Below are 15,290 nucleotides of genomic sequence, written 5' to 3' on the forward strand. Positions count from 1 at the left end.
TTTTCATATTTTCAAAAATATTATTATGCATTGTATTTCTAACTGCAACTAGAAATTGGATCGATTCGTATAGACTTTTTTATAGAACGAATACTTTATAAAAATTATTTTCTTCCCAATTCTTATTAATTTGAATTCACTTTTCTAATCAATTTATATATAATATGGATAATTCTCACATTGCATCAAATAAATTATGTTGGGAACCCCGTCTCACCATAAAAAAAAAATAGTTTTCACAACCATTAAATTTTAAAATATCAATTATACCCTTAAATATCTATAATGTATCAATTAATTATTTCTTTCAAATAATTCACGTCATCTTTAATTGCTTGTCAGTCGTCACTATCATGTCTATCCTACACTTTCACTTATATCTCATACTTATCACTTGCTTCACTTTTAATCGATAGTAGTTTTTGCTTTTAAAATTTCTGTCGTATCAATTTGATTGTATGCACATAAATATTACGTGCCACGTCACAACAACTACATTAAAAGTAAATCATTTAATTGTGAGAAAATGGAAGTGCATAGCAAATTGACAAAATAAGGCTACTGGGAATCATTTGTGAGAAGAAGACAGTGGAAAGCGTAGGAACACAGCATCCATTCTCTTCCCAAGAAAATGAATAGGAGCCTTTATCACTTGCATTCACCTCATGTTTTATAGTTGTAGGATATATTCATTTTGCCTCCACTATTCAAATTAATTAATTATATCATATGCTACGGATCTTCTATCACAATTTAGTATTAGATATTCGTATCAAATCACTGTGCGATTGATGGGTACCCTTTTTTTAAATTTAAAAATGAGACAGGATACAATGCACGTCGGAATGTGACATTAGCATGTGACTTTAAAATGTGATAAACGATCCTTTGCGTATTGATTTATTCATCATGATCTTTGCAGGCGCTTGTGTTGTGCCTTTTCACACTTAACCTTTTAACAACTATGATAAATAGACCTCTTGAGACGGTAATTTCAGTGGGATGTGTTTGGATGAATGGTTTTCGGATTTAAACAAGGGATTTGGAGAAATGATTTCAACTAATTCCATATTAGAGTAGTTTGAAATTCATGATAAATGTCACTAAAAATGGTTCAAAATGAGAATTGAAGCATTTCGGATCCTTTGTAATAAAGGATTACCCAAACAAGTACTGGGAATTTGTTAGTATGATCTGAAATCCTTAACTTCAAATTCATAAGTCGAAGAACAATTTTCTTGATGCTATATTTGGATTTTATGGAAGGATTTGAAAAAAGCATTTCAAATGACTCCATACTCAAAGAATTTGAAATTCATGCATATTTAACAAAATACAATTTTTTAGATAGAAATGGTGATTAATGTATTGTTACATCAATACCAATAAACTGATAAAAATACAGCTATTCGCTTAATGAGTTTATAGTACAATGAACTGACATTACAATAAACTCACATGAGACAAATATCCATTACAATAAACTCATATTAAGTGTAACAAACACCCATACATTTGATGGGATTCGAATCCATGACCTCGAATTTATTCATGAAACCTCAAAACAAAAACACAATTTAAATCTAGAGTTAAAGGATTTACAATAATTTGAATTTAGAATTATTTAAATAAAATAAATAATTTATTGTGAAAAATTTGAAATCCTCCATTCAAATTTACCGATCCAAATATAAGCTGAAATCATGAGAAACACCTCAGACTAATTCCAGAAGACTCTAACGTACCTCAGTACCCGGTAATGTTCGAGAAGTAATTTATTTTCTACATTTATTATCAATAAATCATGACTCAAAAATCAACCATCAATGAATGAGATTCACATTGATTTTTTTTTAAATTTAAATAATATTATAAAAACATATTAATTAATTTATTATATATGATTGATGCATAATAATAAATGTAGATCAACATGTAAATTTTAAGCCTTCTTTATTATTTATTTACTTATACTTTTGAAAATATTTTTAATATATTTAATTTTATTTTTTTTCATATTAGTGTGGGTACGAATCTATACAATTATAACAAAAAATCTCCTGTTATACTAATTTTTGAATACCCAAATTTACCCTTTATTTTTATTTCTTTTTTTTTAAAAAGAGTTGGTCAAATGAGTAATTTCGATATACTTTTTTAATAATATCATAATTATATATTTTTCTTCTTGACTACCCACTACTCCATATTTCTCTCTCACCTTACTTCTTCACGATTATTATAATTTTTTTTTATCATCTCACATAAAAAAAAGAATTATATGCTCGTAAAAACCGCGCACAACAATAATTAGAAAATACAAAATAAGACTGCATGTCTTGCAAAATGAGACACACATTCGTAATGTTCTTTAATTATGGTGCAAATAGTCAAAAAAGATGAAATCAAAACAAAAAGTCTAAGCAAAATAAATATAGAAGAAACATGTCAAATAAAAAGTCTAAGTATTCTTGAATAAGAATAAAGCATCTCAATAATTAGTTTAACATCACACACTAAAATTAGTTTTAAAAAAAGAATAGAGAGAGATATTACATTTTTAGTCCCAAACTATAGAGTCATTCCCAAATTCACTACCACATTTTGAAAAAAATAGCCTATTCTAGCCTTTTATATTATGTAGCCGTCATAGTTATGTCCTTAATTTTTGAATGAAAAAAAAATGTGACGATTAACTCAATCCCAGATATTTTGCAAATTAGGTGTACGAATTTAAAAATTGACTATTTTTAACTCTGTACTTGCCATTGTAGTACGTTATTCATGCGTGTATATAATAGATAATTTTTTATTTTTAAATTATATTATAAATAAGAGTAAAATATATAGACAAATATATTAAATACCTACATTTGCAGAATTCGAACCTAATATATGTTGCTAAGTAGAGAGTTTTGAAATTTCAACCGTACATTGTGTTATAATTTTCTAACCCAATTAAGCTATACATATTACCTAATAAATTGGGGATTGGAAGTGCAATTTTTCCAAAAGAAAGGGGGAAGGATTGCAATTTGGCAACTTAAGTGGGGTAGTGAGGGCAAATAAGTGAAGTGGTCAGAAGAATCAAATTATATGAAAAGCAAAAATCAGCTTCGGACCTTCGCCGGACCCCCAAACTCTCTTTCCAATTTCCCTTATTCCCCCATCCCCACTCCCGCTCCGCTGAACCAAAGCCCACATATACGTACACCTCTCTGTCTCTATAGAACGCCGATCGGTCTTTCTTCAATCCCTCAACGCCCGCTGTGATTTCGTGTTATCGGTAAGACCCTCTCCGCTGCTTGAGAAAGCATACCTATAATTATTGTTGCTTTGTGTTCGTGTTTGTCTGGCATGTGATATTCTGTTGTACTGTAGTTTTTATTGTCTGGGGTAGTTTCTTTTTGGTTCTGGTTTTGAATTTTTTCGCTTTATTTGTCAATTTGTGGCTTTTTTGTGTGCTATTGATTTCAATTTTGATCAATTTGAGTTAATATAAGGATCCCGGTTCTCCCTTTTAACAACACTCGTTTCATGGAAAGTCACACTGGACTAATTTATACTCGTTAGTCTGTTTTTTTCTTTGGGTTTCTTCAAATTAGGAGTTTTCATGGAGCTGCATGATTGTGTGTGGAATTTTATTCTTTTTTTGGTGTGTTCTTTTTATAATTTACTCGTGAAGTCGAGTTAAATTGTTGTCATTTTCAACTGTTTAATAGGTCTTGCCTGCGACAGAGAAGAATTATGTAAAGTGCCAATGTGGATACACAGATTTGATGATCAGTTTTTGTTCCAACTATGATTATTGATTATTGCACCAGGTTTGACGCAATTAAGCTAAAGGGTCTTCCGCAAATAGAGGACCCTTGATTGAATTCCAAATCCTAGCGGTTTAGATTAACAGTTTCTTAGAGTTTAGTCGGTTGAGTTATCCATACAATGCCAGCTGTGCAGAAGCTTTACAACGCGTGTAAAGCAGCACTTACGCCTAATGGACCCATTTCGGAAGAAGGTCTAGAAAAAGTCCGCAATCTTTTAGGTAAGAAAGGCAAAATCCTTCTTGTCCTTTTCTTTTTCCACAGTTTAACTATGTCTACTCTTGAAAGTTATAATGAGACAAGATCTTATTTATTTATTGTGTGATCATGTGTAGAATCTTAACAACTTGGTTTCTGTTCATAAAATGGATATAAGTTACTTACTAATTAATACTTTTAAAGAGCTACGTCTCTGAATGTGAGCAATATGGTATGTTATCTGTACTGGATGAACACCTTTAATAAACTAATGGGTGAATATAAACATTTATCTCCTTGTTTCTGGTTGCTGGTTTTAGTTTATGTTTAGTGAATGTAATCTATTAATTTTGGCAATGAAAAACAATATTTTCCTCGAGTCATAAAGCAGCTGGTTGATAGGGGCATGTATGCATTCCAAAGACGAGTCTATAACTAATGTCGAGAAATGAGAAAGCTAGTAATTGTTATGCCTGTCTTCTTGTCAGTTGAGTATCATTGTCAAAGACATCTAGTTTGTTAATAAATTATTAGGATGGTTGGAACTTGACTAGTGGTTGTTATGGTTAATTTTTGTAAATATAAGGTATTGTAAAGTTGTGGGATAGTCTTTATAGCGAAGCAAAAGTTATTCATTCTCTTAAGAGTGATAATTACAATAATCTTTTGGATAAAATCATCAAAATATGTAAAGGCATTTGGGAATGCAATAAAAGTTTTCTGAAGATGTCGACGAATTTCGTCATGTGAACTATCAACAAGGGATGATTGAGCCAGAGATTTGTAATAAGGGAAGACATTGTAATTTCCAAAACAAGAGGGGAGGTTTTGTAATTGTTAAAGGACAAGGTCACAAGGGAGGGTGTTATTCCAATTGTATATCCAATGATTTTGCTTGGAGTCGTATTTTCAATGTTTTTGGCAATACCACATATCGGAAGGTCAGTTTAGTCCTTGTGCACTTTATGTTTTATGAGTCCATAACACTGGAGCTGCACTATATGTGGACTCAATTTCTTGCTTTGCTTCAAAGTAAAAACCATGCCTTTCAGCTGTTTGAACTTCCATGATAGACGAAGCTTGAAAATTGTTTCAAAATGATCATGTTATGGATTGATGAGATAAAGTTATTGTCAGATCCTGCTGATTCAGAAAGGCAAGAGTAGCTAGATCATCAATCTAACAAGAAAAAATTGCAATTCAATATTCAGACCACAGAGACAGGCAAATGGAATCAAAATATACGTAGTATTTTCAAAACCCAAAATGTCTTGGATGTTGGTAATTTTTTTCTTTTATGCTCCTTGAATCATTGATATTTGTGGATGCATTTCTATTTTAGATTTTCACTCTTTTGTAGTTTGATGTCAATGTACTTGAGGAAAACCGAAGGGGATAATGTACAGTGGGTTCTAGATCTGAGTTGTGTTACCTTGTGTGATGCTTCGGCTTGGCTGGCACTCCAGAGTACCTCTAGAATCCATGCCCTAACCCCACTTATCTGAAAATTAAAGTTCTAATGTGCTCGCAGTTAACACATTGTAGACTTTTCCTCTATGGATGAAAGACAAATTTGAATTAATCATATATAGGCTTTATTCCTTTTTTGGGGTACATTATATAGGCTTTATACTTGAAATCAAATATTAGCTATATATCAAATTATGTCCCCTACTCAAGCTGTGCGTTGTATGTTTTTACCAGTCGCATGTATCATTAGGCCGTATCATGTCTTACTTGTATTGTGGTATCTGTGCAAATGCAACATAGAGGGAAGTATGCAGTTTTATACGGGATCCCTGAGGAAACCCAGAAAAAGGTCATACTGTAGATGTTTGACCATTGTACATGATCTTCAAATCAATACCGAAATGTAGCATGTCTTATAGGCAATATTAGGTCCATGCAGATTCAAATTTAAGTTGAATGATCACTAAAAGAAAATTCTCATAGTTGCAAATTTGGCAGTCTGATATCTGAGATTTTCCTGCAATAGTTCACCGGGAATCTTTAGTTGAGCATTGCGTATTATCTTGAACTGAATCTTTTTAACATTGTGTATTATCTTGAACTGAATCTTTTTCCAACTCATCCCATTATCTATAGTATGCAATAATATACTAGTTTATAGATTAATTTGCGACAGCAGGCAGTTATAATTTTTGAATTGATATATACGCCCTCAAGTTGCTTGCTTATTTTTCTTAACATTTTGTTTCCATTGTCATCAGAGAAAATCAAGCCTTCTGATGTAGGTCTTGAGCAAGATGCTCAACTAGTACGGAACTGGAAAGGTTCCTATAGCGAACGCAATGGTGGTCGTCGATCACTCCCCACAATTAAATACTTGCATGTGCATGAGTGTGATGGCTTCTCTGTAAGTTTCTTCCTCATGGTTTTTCAGTTTCATTCTGTTCTTTTTTATGTTTTGAAGTTACAATTTCCTTTGGCAGATTAGGCTTCACATGAACCCGCATTTGTATGACAGGTTTTGATGCATATGTAAAACTATATCACTTCACATCTTGTATGACAGATTTAGACGCATATGTAAGACTCTCTAACCTCAAACTTAAATTATTGAGATTAGTGGATTCTTTTGGCAGATGGGAATATTTTGCATGCCACCTTCCTCAATTATTCCTCTTCATAATCATCCTGGGATGACAGTGCTGAGTAAGCTTCTGTATGGTTCGTTACATGTAAAATCCTATGATTGGGTGGACATTCCTGGGCCTTCTGATCCATCTCAAGGTTGAGTAATTCTTAGGCATATTTCTTGTGCTTCATTCTGTTTCTTATGCTGGTGTCCTATGTTTCCTCTTGGAACTTTCCTATGTTGGATGCACCAAAGAAAGTGAACCAACTTAGACGAGGATCTTTGCTTGTTAACCTCTCAGATGGGTTTATTAATGTCTCCTTTCAAGACCACCTCTTTTGTGTTTGTGCTGATTTCAATTTCCAGAAAATGTAATGCCAAATATGTGAACTAGATGTGGAGCCTTTTTTCCCCCCTCGTTCCTGTCTTGTGTGTGTGAACCCTCTGAGGTTGTATGCATCATATGCATTGCATGAGTGACATTATTTTCTTTTGTGGTGTACTTATTGTCCTTCTATATTATCAATAAACTGAAGCCATTAACATATTATGGTTATTTTCAGGAGCAAGGCCTGCAAAGGTGGTCAGAGATTGCGAAATGACGGCTCCATGCGACACCACAATTCTTTATCCAACTAGTGGAGGTAACATCCATTGTTTCAAGGCTATCACTCCTTGTGCTATCTTTGACATCCTTTCTCCACCTTACTCTTCTGAGGACGGACGGCATTGCACTTATTTTAGAAGGTCGCCAGCTGCAGATCTACCTGGTAAAAGCATTCATTGCAATTGAAAATATCTTTTCGCATTTATTATGATTGGAGAAAAGAAGGGTGATCTTAAATGCCTTGCTGTGTCTTGAATTAAGGTACAATTGAGGTGGACGGAGTAACAATATCAGAAATAACTTGGTTAGAAGAGTTTCAGCCTCCGGATGACTTCGTGATAAGGAGAGGACAGTACAAGGGCCGTGTTATTAAAACTTGAAAAGGAATTTTTCATGTCATCTTTTCATTGGGGACTTTGTGGGAAGTAATTACTGCAATTTTAGTAACATGTCTCAACTGTTATGACAATAATTTTCATTATTGGCCGAAAGTAGACTTTGAGATGTACATAATCGAGATATTATATGTAGTATTTCATTAACCTCACTCTTACATATTAGCCACAAAATGCTTGTGATGCCTGAGATCATTGAAGTGTTGCTGCACACTTGAAAAGTTGTGCAGGATGATAGTGCACGTTGGGAGATTACAGCTTTTAAATTGATTTTTGACACCCTATTGGTCTTTTTGATCCGCAGGCGCAAATATTATATGCGAAGATGGGGAGGTGGGGTTGGGTGTGTAAAAATATTAAACAGTGTGGATCATGTTATGTCAGTATAACATATGCTCCACTCGTAACAAGGTATAATCTAACTGTTTGGTGTTTTTATACCTATTTCATTGAAGAAAAATCTCCACAAAGGATGTGTTGGCATGAATTTTTAACGTTTAGGTACATTGGTTATATATCTTATATCAGTAAGGGAAACAAGAAATGATCCTTTAAGTTGAATTTCCCACAGTAAATCAAAATCGCAATATAAAGGAGATCAGGATAAGAAAAATCCCTTACTGATCATTTCTTATTTCATTGAAGGAACATTGCTGTATAAGATATATAACCAGAAATTATAGATTTCATAAAATCAGATAAATTAATTTAACTAGCATGGAATGTCCGATTTTACTAAAGATCAAATTGATATTGCCATTTGTGTTTTGGAGGTTTTAGGCCATTTGTGTTTTGGAGGTTTTAGGCCATTTTCTAGCTTTAAGTTAGTTTGCTCTAATGTTTATTTATTTATTTGAATGGTCTAAGATATAAATTAACAAGAGTAAAAGTAGTTTCAGATTTATTAAAATTATATGAAAATGACTAGAGACGAATATAAGCATCGAGTGTAGCATCTACAAGACCTTCAGAAGGCGGATCCTGATCCTCGTCTTATAGTAATTATCTAGTTCAGACTTCTTATCATCAAGGATGAGATGCAACAAAAAGGGCTAAATAGATACTTCAAAAATTCACATGTAACAAAGTTGTCGATAACGACGTGCTGTGTGAGTGTATGTATAGCTCAAGGAGGAAGAGCTCTTGAGTATGTCCCTCTGCTACCTTTTCAAGAAGTCTCAAATGATCATGATTTAGGGCAAGGACTAGTGAACATATACAAGGCCTTAGCCATCTACTTAATGCAATTTCATCTCATGTTTCTTCGCACGCACATGACCTCGTACCAACTCATTGCTATAAAGAGAAATATGGCAACCTTATTGTATCAAGCGATGGACTTGCCAAAAGATGGGCATGATGAGCTGCAAGACTATTTTGGTATGGGTTCGCTTAAGTTTCAGGTGCAGGAGTCAACAGGTCCTGATAAAACAGGTAAGCACATGAGCTGAATGATATGCTCATAAATGAATGTATGCATGAGAAGAAATATTTTGAGATACTAGGCAAAGCAAAGAACGAGCATACCTCAGAGTAATGTAAGTTGTGATGCTGCACCTTTTTAGATTTAACCATTGCTTCCCACTTAATATCCCCTCTACGTGCCTTGGAATGTTGGGATGCTTTCTTTGATGATATGGAGGGCAAAGTACGGCAAAGCCAAGAATCAGATGGTGATTTAGGTAGAGGTGGAGGAACAGGAAACTTTGAGTATTTTGCGTGGGAGTTTCCAAGAGTTGTAGCTCTTGGTGGCTGCTTTTGTACATACTTAGTAGCTTCTTTTTCTGTGACTTCTATATTTTCTGTTGTGGTTGAATGTAGGTTTGGTTCTTGATTTTCTCCAAAAGCAGTAGGCATTCCCCTCCTGCTTTTTCCATTTGATTTATCATTTGAAGATACACCATTGGGTTTCGCATCCCCCTCTGCTGTATTCAACATCTTGAAATCTTCAAGAGATGATTCCATTACGTGCATTTGATCTATCCTTTTAGCGTTAAGATCATAGTGTTCTTCTCTTGATCTGGGAACTCCAGTGTCTTGTGTATTGGGAGAACAAGAGCTCATATCTTCCACGTCCTGGACAGTATCAACATAGACAGTTTTCTCAACAACACCACCTCCTGATTCTAACTCTTTTGGACTGCCTTCATCAGCCAATAATTCCTTAAAAGTTCTGAAGCTCTTCTCACACGATTCATAGCCCTGAGTCCCTGTGTGCTTTGTATCTTCAAGAAATGACAGAGGTTCGTCACAATATGCTAACGTGTTATGGCTTTCTAACTGACCACTCTCACTTTTCACACTGGTCTTATTCTCTTTGAGTTCAGCTGTTCGGAGTTTGCCAACTGGTTTTATCTCAGAGATGTTAGACTTGCACTGCTCAAGAAAGAAAAGGAGGACGATAGAACATAAGCATACAACTTAGTAACAAATGCTTTCATAAAGAAATAGCATAAGTGGGCAGGGGAAACAAACCAGAAGTTACCTGATCCTCAGTCTTGGCATAAGAACCAGCTGATGAAGATGTAGGTCGTATTCTATTAGCACGAGATATTCGTAGTCGGGTTGTCATACTCATCGCCGTAACAGGATTTAAAATGCAAACTGAACTATTTAAGCAAAGTCGGGGCAGTAAACAACAAACTGCAGACAAATTTCCATGTTGATGACAGTCATCGTTGCTCTCTTCTTCTTCTGCTTCGTCTTTGATGTTTTGGTGATGGGAATAGAGCTTTGCAAAACTCGGCCCATGTTGGATGGCAGACTCATCTTGTTTAACAATTTTCTTAAATTGTTGCGGTTGCTTGTCGACTATTGATTGCTTTTGTGGTGCATATTGAGGTGTCTTAGATACTCCCTTTACCGCTGGGAGAAACTTGTCTTGAGTTTGTGGATCCGTCAAAAAAATACCAGATGTCTTTGCATCTAAATCATCCATGCCAGTTAGGCCGCTTGTACTACAGTTTAAGGAAAACGATCCCGTTCTAGATAGTGTATCAAGGGCATCTACATATGCTTCACCACAATCTCCTGAATCAGAACTCTTACCCTCCTCTATTGTCTCTCTACTGCTCCCGAAACCTTTAATGCTTTCATCCAGAGACAGAGCAATCAGGGAGTCACAATGAATATTTACATCCTGGATCTTGTTGTCATTAGTACTGGGAGAAACTAGACGAGAATTAGCCTTTGGACATCTCCCCGGAGGAAGCCTTGGGGAAATCAGAGGTTTACTACAGTTTCGGGTTTGTGCTTTTATCTCTTCTTTTGGTCGTCCGGGGGCCTGTTCCCACTGAAAAGGCACGGCTCCAGGTTTCCCAACAGGACCAGATTTCAGTTCAGATCTGTAATGAGGAATCCGACCCATAACAGGCCGAGCACTGTCAACTTTTCTTTCATCAAGTTTCTGTGTGTTCGACATCGTTGAGTGTCGTCTCACTGATAAAAGTGGTTGATTGAGATTCAGTTTCTTGTCTTCCATCAGATCCTTCATGAGCATCTAATCCTGCTATCAGTGCCATTATTTGCTATCAGAAAACAGTTCAAGAAGTAAGCAGGAATACTAGCAAGTAACAATCTGCAATTTCCGCTACAGAGTGAAGCATTATGAGGAACAGACATACTACTATATTTAACCTTTTCTTGATTGGCATTTACAAAACATCCATCCTAATCGGTGCACCGCAGACGTATACTATCCGGCTACCAGAGATTCTTGGTGAATAAACAGAAATTTTGGCAACACTGCCATCCCCAACACCTCCACCGGTGGCTGTATCCCCTCATTCTTTAACAATGTGAACAAGAAAGCAGACAAGTATTGGAAAAATCACATTTCAATTGCAAGATGGACTGCTAAGCAATTACCATAGAAGGCATGCACAGTGCAGAGGCCCTCTGATATGTCTGTATTTCAATTGACAATTTAACACATCGTTTCCACCACTCAGCTAATAACCACAAGACTATATATATCAAGCAACACAAAATACCAAGAACATGCATGAAATATCTACATCCCTGACTAAAAGAAGTAGCATCTCTGAGTTTCAACAATCACTAGTTACAATCATATCAAGTCAGACACTAGACCAAACACAAGTTGAATCCACAGCAGAAGTTGAAGCTTAAATCCAGTCAAGAAAAAAGATTAAATTCAAGGTTCAAATTTCAAGAACCCAACATAAAATCAGAATCTCATCTAAAGCATGAACTGAAGAAATCCCAGAACTTTCCTTTCCACCCACAAGCTGACATGATTATGGGATCAAATTCCTTAAAAAAAAAACAAGATTCAAAAAAAAAGATTACAACCCCACATACACACACTATACACTCAAAGAAGGGACATGCAGATTTGATCACAATGAGATAAAGCTACTACCTTTTTTCAAGAACGAGGAGTCTTGAAAATGGGATTTTCTTGATTCTCCCACAGCCATTACCCCATATTTATTGATGAGAGCTGTAAAACACCCAAGGAAAGAACTTGAAGAAGAGAGAGGGAATAAACCAAGTTGTACGCTTGTGCAATGATTTCCATTTCCAGAAGATTATTAAACTATGTGGAGACAAAGAGGGGGAGGAGCTCATTATACCTTGTGTAAAATGGGGAAGAACATATACACAGTAGTCGTAGTATACACCATTGTTTGTGCATATTCTTGTGTGTAGGAAATTTGAATTCTTGGCATGAGGGGTTATGACTTATGAGAATCAATACTTTACTTTAGTTTGGTTTGGTAGTATACTAATATTTTCTGGGCTTTGCTTTTTTTGCTCATCCATTCTTGGGATCATGTCAAGATTGCTTTTTTTTTTTTTAATTTTTTTTTCCATTTTTTACTATTTCATAAAGAGTCAAAAACATCATGAATGTTTGTCTATATTTTTATAAAATACATAGTTTAGTGTGTTGTGATTTTATTGTCTCGATTTTTATTTATCTTATACTAATATAAAATACAAAATCAAACATATTACAAACTCTAAAGGGTTTTTGTATTAGTTTTTATTTCTTTGATAAGAATAAGTTATATAAAAAATTGTAAAATTGAGCCTTGTGAAGGTTAGAGTGCTTGGAGAAAAAAAAGTAAAAAGTAATAAAAAATTTAAAAAGCTTACACTGGAGTATTTGGGTAAAATAAATAAATAATATTTACAATTTTATCGATAAACTGTAGAAGTTGATAGGAATCTACTAATAACTTTCATCTAAATCAATTTATCTTAAACAATTGAAAAGCATAAATTGTAAATTAAAAACATATTTTTCAATTTATTTTCAACAATAAAATCTGATAAATACTTAAAACAAACTCGTCCTGACACCCATTAAAAAACTTATATCTTTTTATTTCTATTTTTTTAATTTCTTAAAAATTTTAAAAAACACACACACATACCCTAAATTGGTAGGTGAGGACCTATAAGTCTTAGTCATAAACATGAATCATTGTTCATTCATTTAAGCATAAAATCTTGGGATATTATTGGATATTAAAATATTGAAAAATTGTGAATTTCAGCATGAGAAAAGGGAGTACTAAATAAAGATCTAAATGATTGCATAACGTATATTTTGGGGGTAAAGTTAATAATTAGGTGGATCTCCTTTTGTCTTTGCTCTTTCTTTTTTTTGTCTCCTTATCAAATCTTTGATGATTAGTTCTTATGGTAATTATGTTTAATTTGCAATGATTTAGCACAAATTTTGTGGTATTTGGGTTAATTTTCCTCTTTAGGTTTTGCGCACATTTGCCTCACTTTAAAACTATAATTACGCAATTAGCAATGTTTTAGCTTAGTAATTAAAGTTGAGGTTTTATACATAAAGTTCGAGGTCATGTGTTCAAATTTTAATAATTGCCTGCACTATATGTTCCGGTCAGGGTTCTTATACCTAGCTTCATGTCGTCAAGAACCAAGATCTTGTCACACGAAAATAGCACATAAATCAGGATGCATTTTTCAATCATTAACAACTATACGAATTTATCTATCATTATCACCATCTGATATATTTACAGGGGATAATTACATTCACATATCATGATTTATGGTCTATTTAGAGAAACCATCCCTGTCTTTTGCATAATTATAAAAATAACCCCTGATAATAAAAAAATATGAGTAGTTTGTGTAATGATGTTAGCGTTTTTTTAGTGTCTCTGTGTGTGTAATTTTTTAAAAAGTGGAAATGATTTTGTGTAAATAGTATTGACATTTATAGTGGATGAATGTGTAATAATATATAAGGAAATGCATCATTTTTAGTGTCATAAGGGGATAAATTGCACTTTATTTTTTGACAAGACTTTTTTGCACTTTCCATTAACATATGGGTAAATTGTCAATTCACACATATAGTGCAATTTTAAACTGTCAATCCTTTCAAATTCCCAATCACTACCCCCCTCATTATTTCTGGTAAGTTTGCTTTCCATGTTTTCCAATCTGAAAAATTTTGAATACTTTGTCCCACTCAAAGTTTGAGAACTTTTGCTATGATGAAAAAGCTTCCATAAATCAAGAAAAGATTGAACTTTCATGCGTTGCTTGCTTCCGTGATTTAAGCCAACTATAAGTTTTGCAACTTCAACCATTTCATGGTAGAGGCCAAACAAGCCCTTGTTCCAGGGGTGAGAGTTTGGTTGTGGGTTCGAATTTTATGAGCGTGGGTATATAATTTATTTTTAATAATGGTGTTTTGTATTTTTGTTCACTTTCGATATATTAATTGATTTAAAAATATCGATATATTGAATTAGTATTTGAAATAATATATTGAATGACATAATAATGAACAAATTTTACCTGAAAAAAAAAAGAAAAAACATTTTTTAGTTGAGTATTGTCTATGAATTCTTAAAGTTCAACGCCTCGTGCCCAATTTCAAGTCGTTTAGAATTCGACAAGTATTATATATATATAAGCAAAAGCATAACGAAAGCACATTTTTGTTCATTTATTATCGTGAAGCATATAATTAGATTCATTGTATTTACCTATTTTTTGAACGTTATAACAATAGTTTTTCGATTAATTTATTAAAGGATATTAAAAGAATATAGCGTATGATATATTTTTGGGGTGTTTGCAAAAAAATTATTTTATTTTTCATATTTAGTTGTAATGAGAATTAAAAGTATTTAAAAATAAATATATAAATTAAAGTGTGGGGGAATTAAATGGTCGAGGTAGACTTCAAATATTTAAAATATTATCAAGAAGCCGTAAAAGTTTGTAGCGAGAAATTTATATTTTGGCTTAAATGTATCTGATTTAAGTGGTTCAAAAACATAAATTGTAGGTCATAACAACGCTTTTTAACTTATGTTAAGTAAAAAGTTGACAAGTATTTAATTCAAATTTAGAGTAAATTATAACGAATTTTCTCAAGATTTATTATAATTACAAATACATTCTTATTATTTGAAAAATTACCGATACTCTTTTAATTTTAATAGTTGTCTGATAATTAGCTCAACTCGTTAGTTTATGTTAGATTTTCATCCCTTTTTTATGATAAATTGACCAAAATGTCTTTGTGGAATTGAATTATAATTCTACTTGTTATTTTTAAGTTTCTGAAATTATTTTATGGACTAAGTGAATAAATTCTTTTTAAATTTTTTGAACCCTTCCATCCAACTCATTCCATTTTTTAA

General features: G+C 33.4%; 2 protein-coding genes across 7 annotated transcripts; one reads left to right on the forward strand and one right to left on the reverse strand.

The window, feature by feature from the left end:
* On the forward strand, window positions 3,096-7,776 carry LOC105165625 (plant cysteine oxidase 4). Of its 3 annotated transcripts, none has more exons than XM_020695172.1 (6): window positions 3,096-3,286; window positions 3,723-4,042; window positions 6,251-6,396; window positions 6,626-6,695; window positions 7,182-7,388; window positions 7,487-7,776. In XM_020695172.1, the coding sequence occupies exons 2-6, from the start codon at window positions 3,943-3,945 to the stop codon at window positions 7,603-7,605; spliced, it is 642 nt and encodes a 213-aa protein (XP_020550831.1). In that variant the 5' UTR covers window positions 3,096-3,286; window positions 3,723-3,942; the 3' UTR covers window positions 7,606-7,776. The 3 variants fall into 3 exon arrangements, with proteins under 3 accessions (XP_020550831.1, XP_011082998.1, XP_011082999.1); XM_011084696.2 differs by having other exon boundaries at window positions 3,099-3,286; window positions 6,626-6,773; XM_011084697.2 differs by having other exon boundaries at window positions 3,099-3,286; window positions 3,825-4,042; window positions 6,626-6,773.
* Window positions 8,654-12,310, reverse strand: LOC105165626. Of its 4 annotated transcripts, none has more exons than XM_020694495.1 (5): window positions 12,219-12,310; window positions 12,005-12,085; window positions 10,106-11,125; window positions 9,148-9,996; window positions 8,654-9,042 (listed from the first exon to the last, which is right to left on the reverse strand). In XM_020694495.1, the coding sequence occupies exons 3-5, from the start codon at window positions 11,117-11,119 to the stop codon at window positions 9,013-9,015; spliced, it is 1,893 nt and encodes a 630-aa protein (XP_020550154.1). In that variant the 5' UTR covers window positions 11,120-11,125; window positions 12,005-12,085; window positions 12,219-12,310; the 3' UTR covers window positions 8,654-9,012. The 4 variants fall into 4 exon arrangements, with proteins under 4 accessions (XP_020550154.1, XP_011083001.1, XP_011083000.1 ...); XM_011084699.2 differs by having other exon boundaries at window positions 10,106-11,128; XM_011084698.2 differs by lacking the exon at window positions 12,219-12,310 and having other exon boundaries at window positions 12,005-12,180.

The sequence above is a fragment of the Sesamum indicum genome, linkage group LG6 (assembly GCF_000512975.1).
Source record: "Sesamum indicum cultivar Zhongzhi No. 13 linkage group LG6, S_indicum_v1.0, whole genome shotgun sequence".
Lineage (NCBI taxonomy): Eukaryota > Viridiplantae > Streptophyta > Magnoliopsida > Lamiales > Pedaliaceae > Sesamum > Sesamum indicum.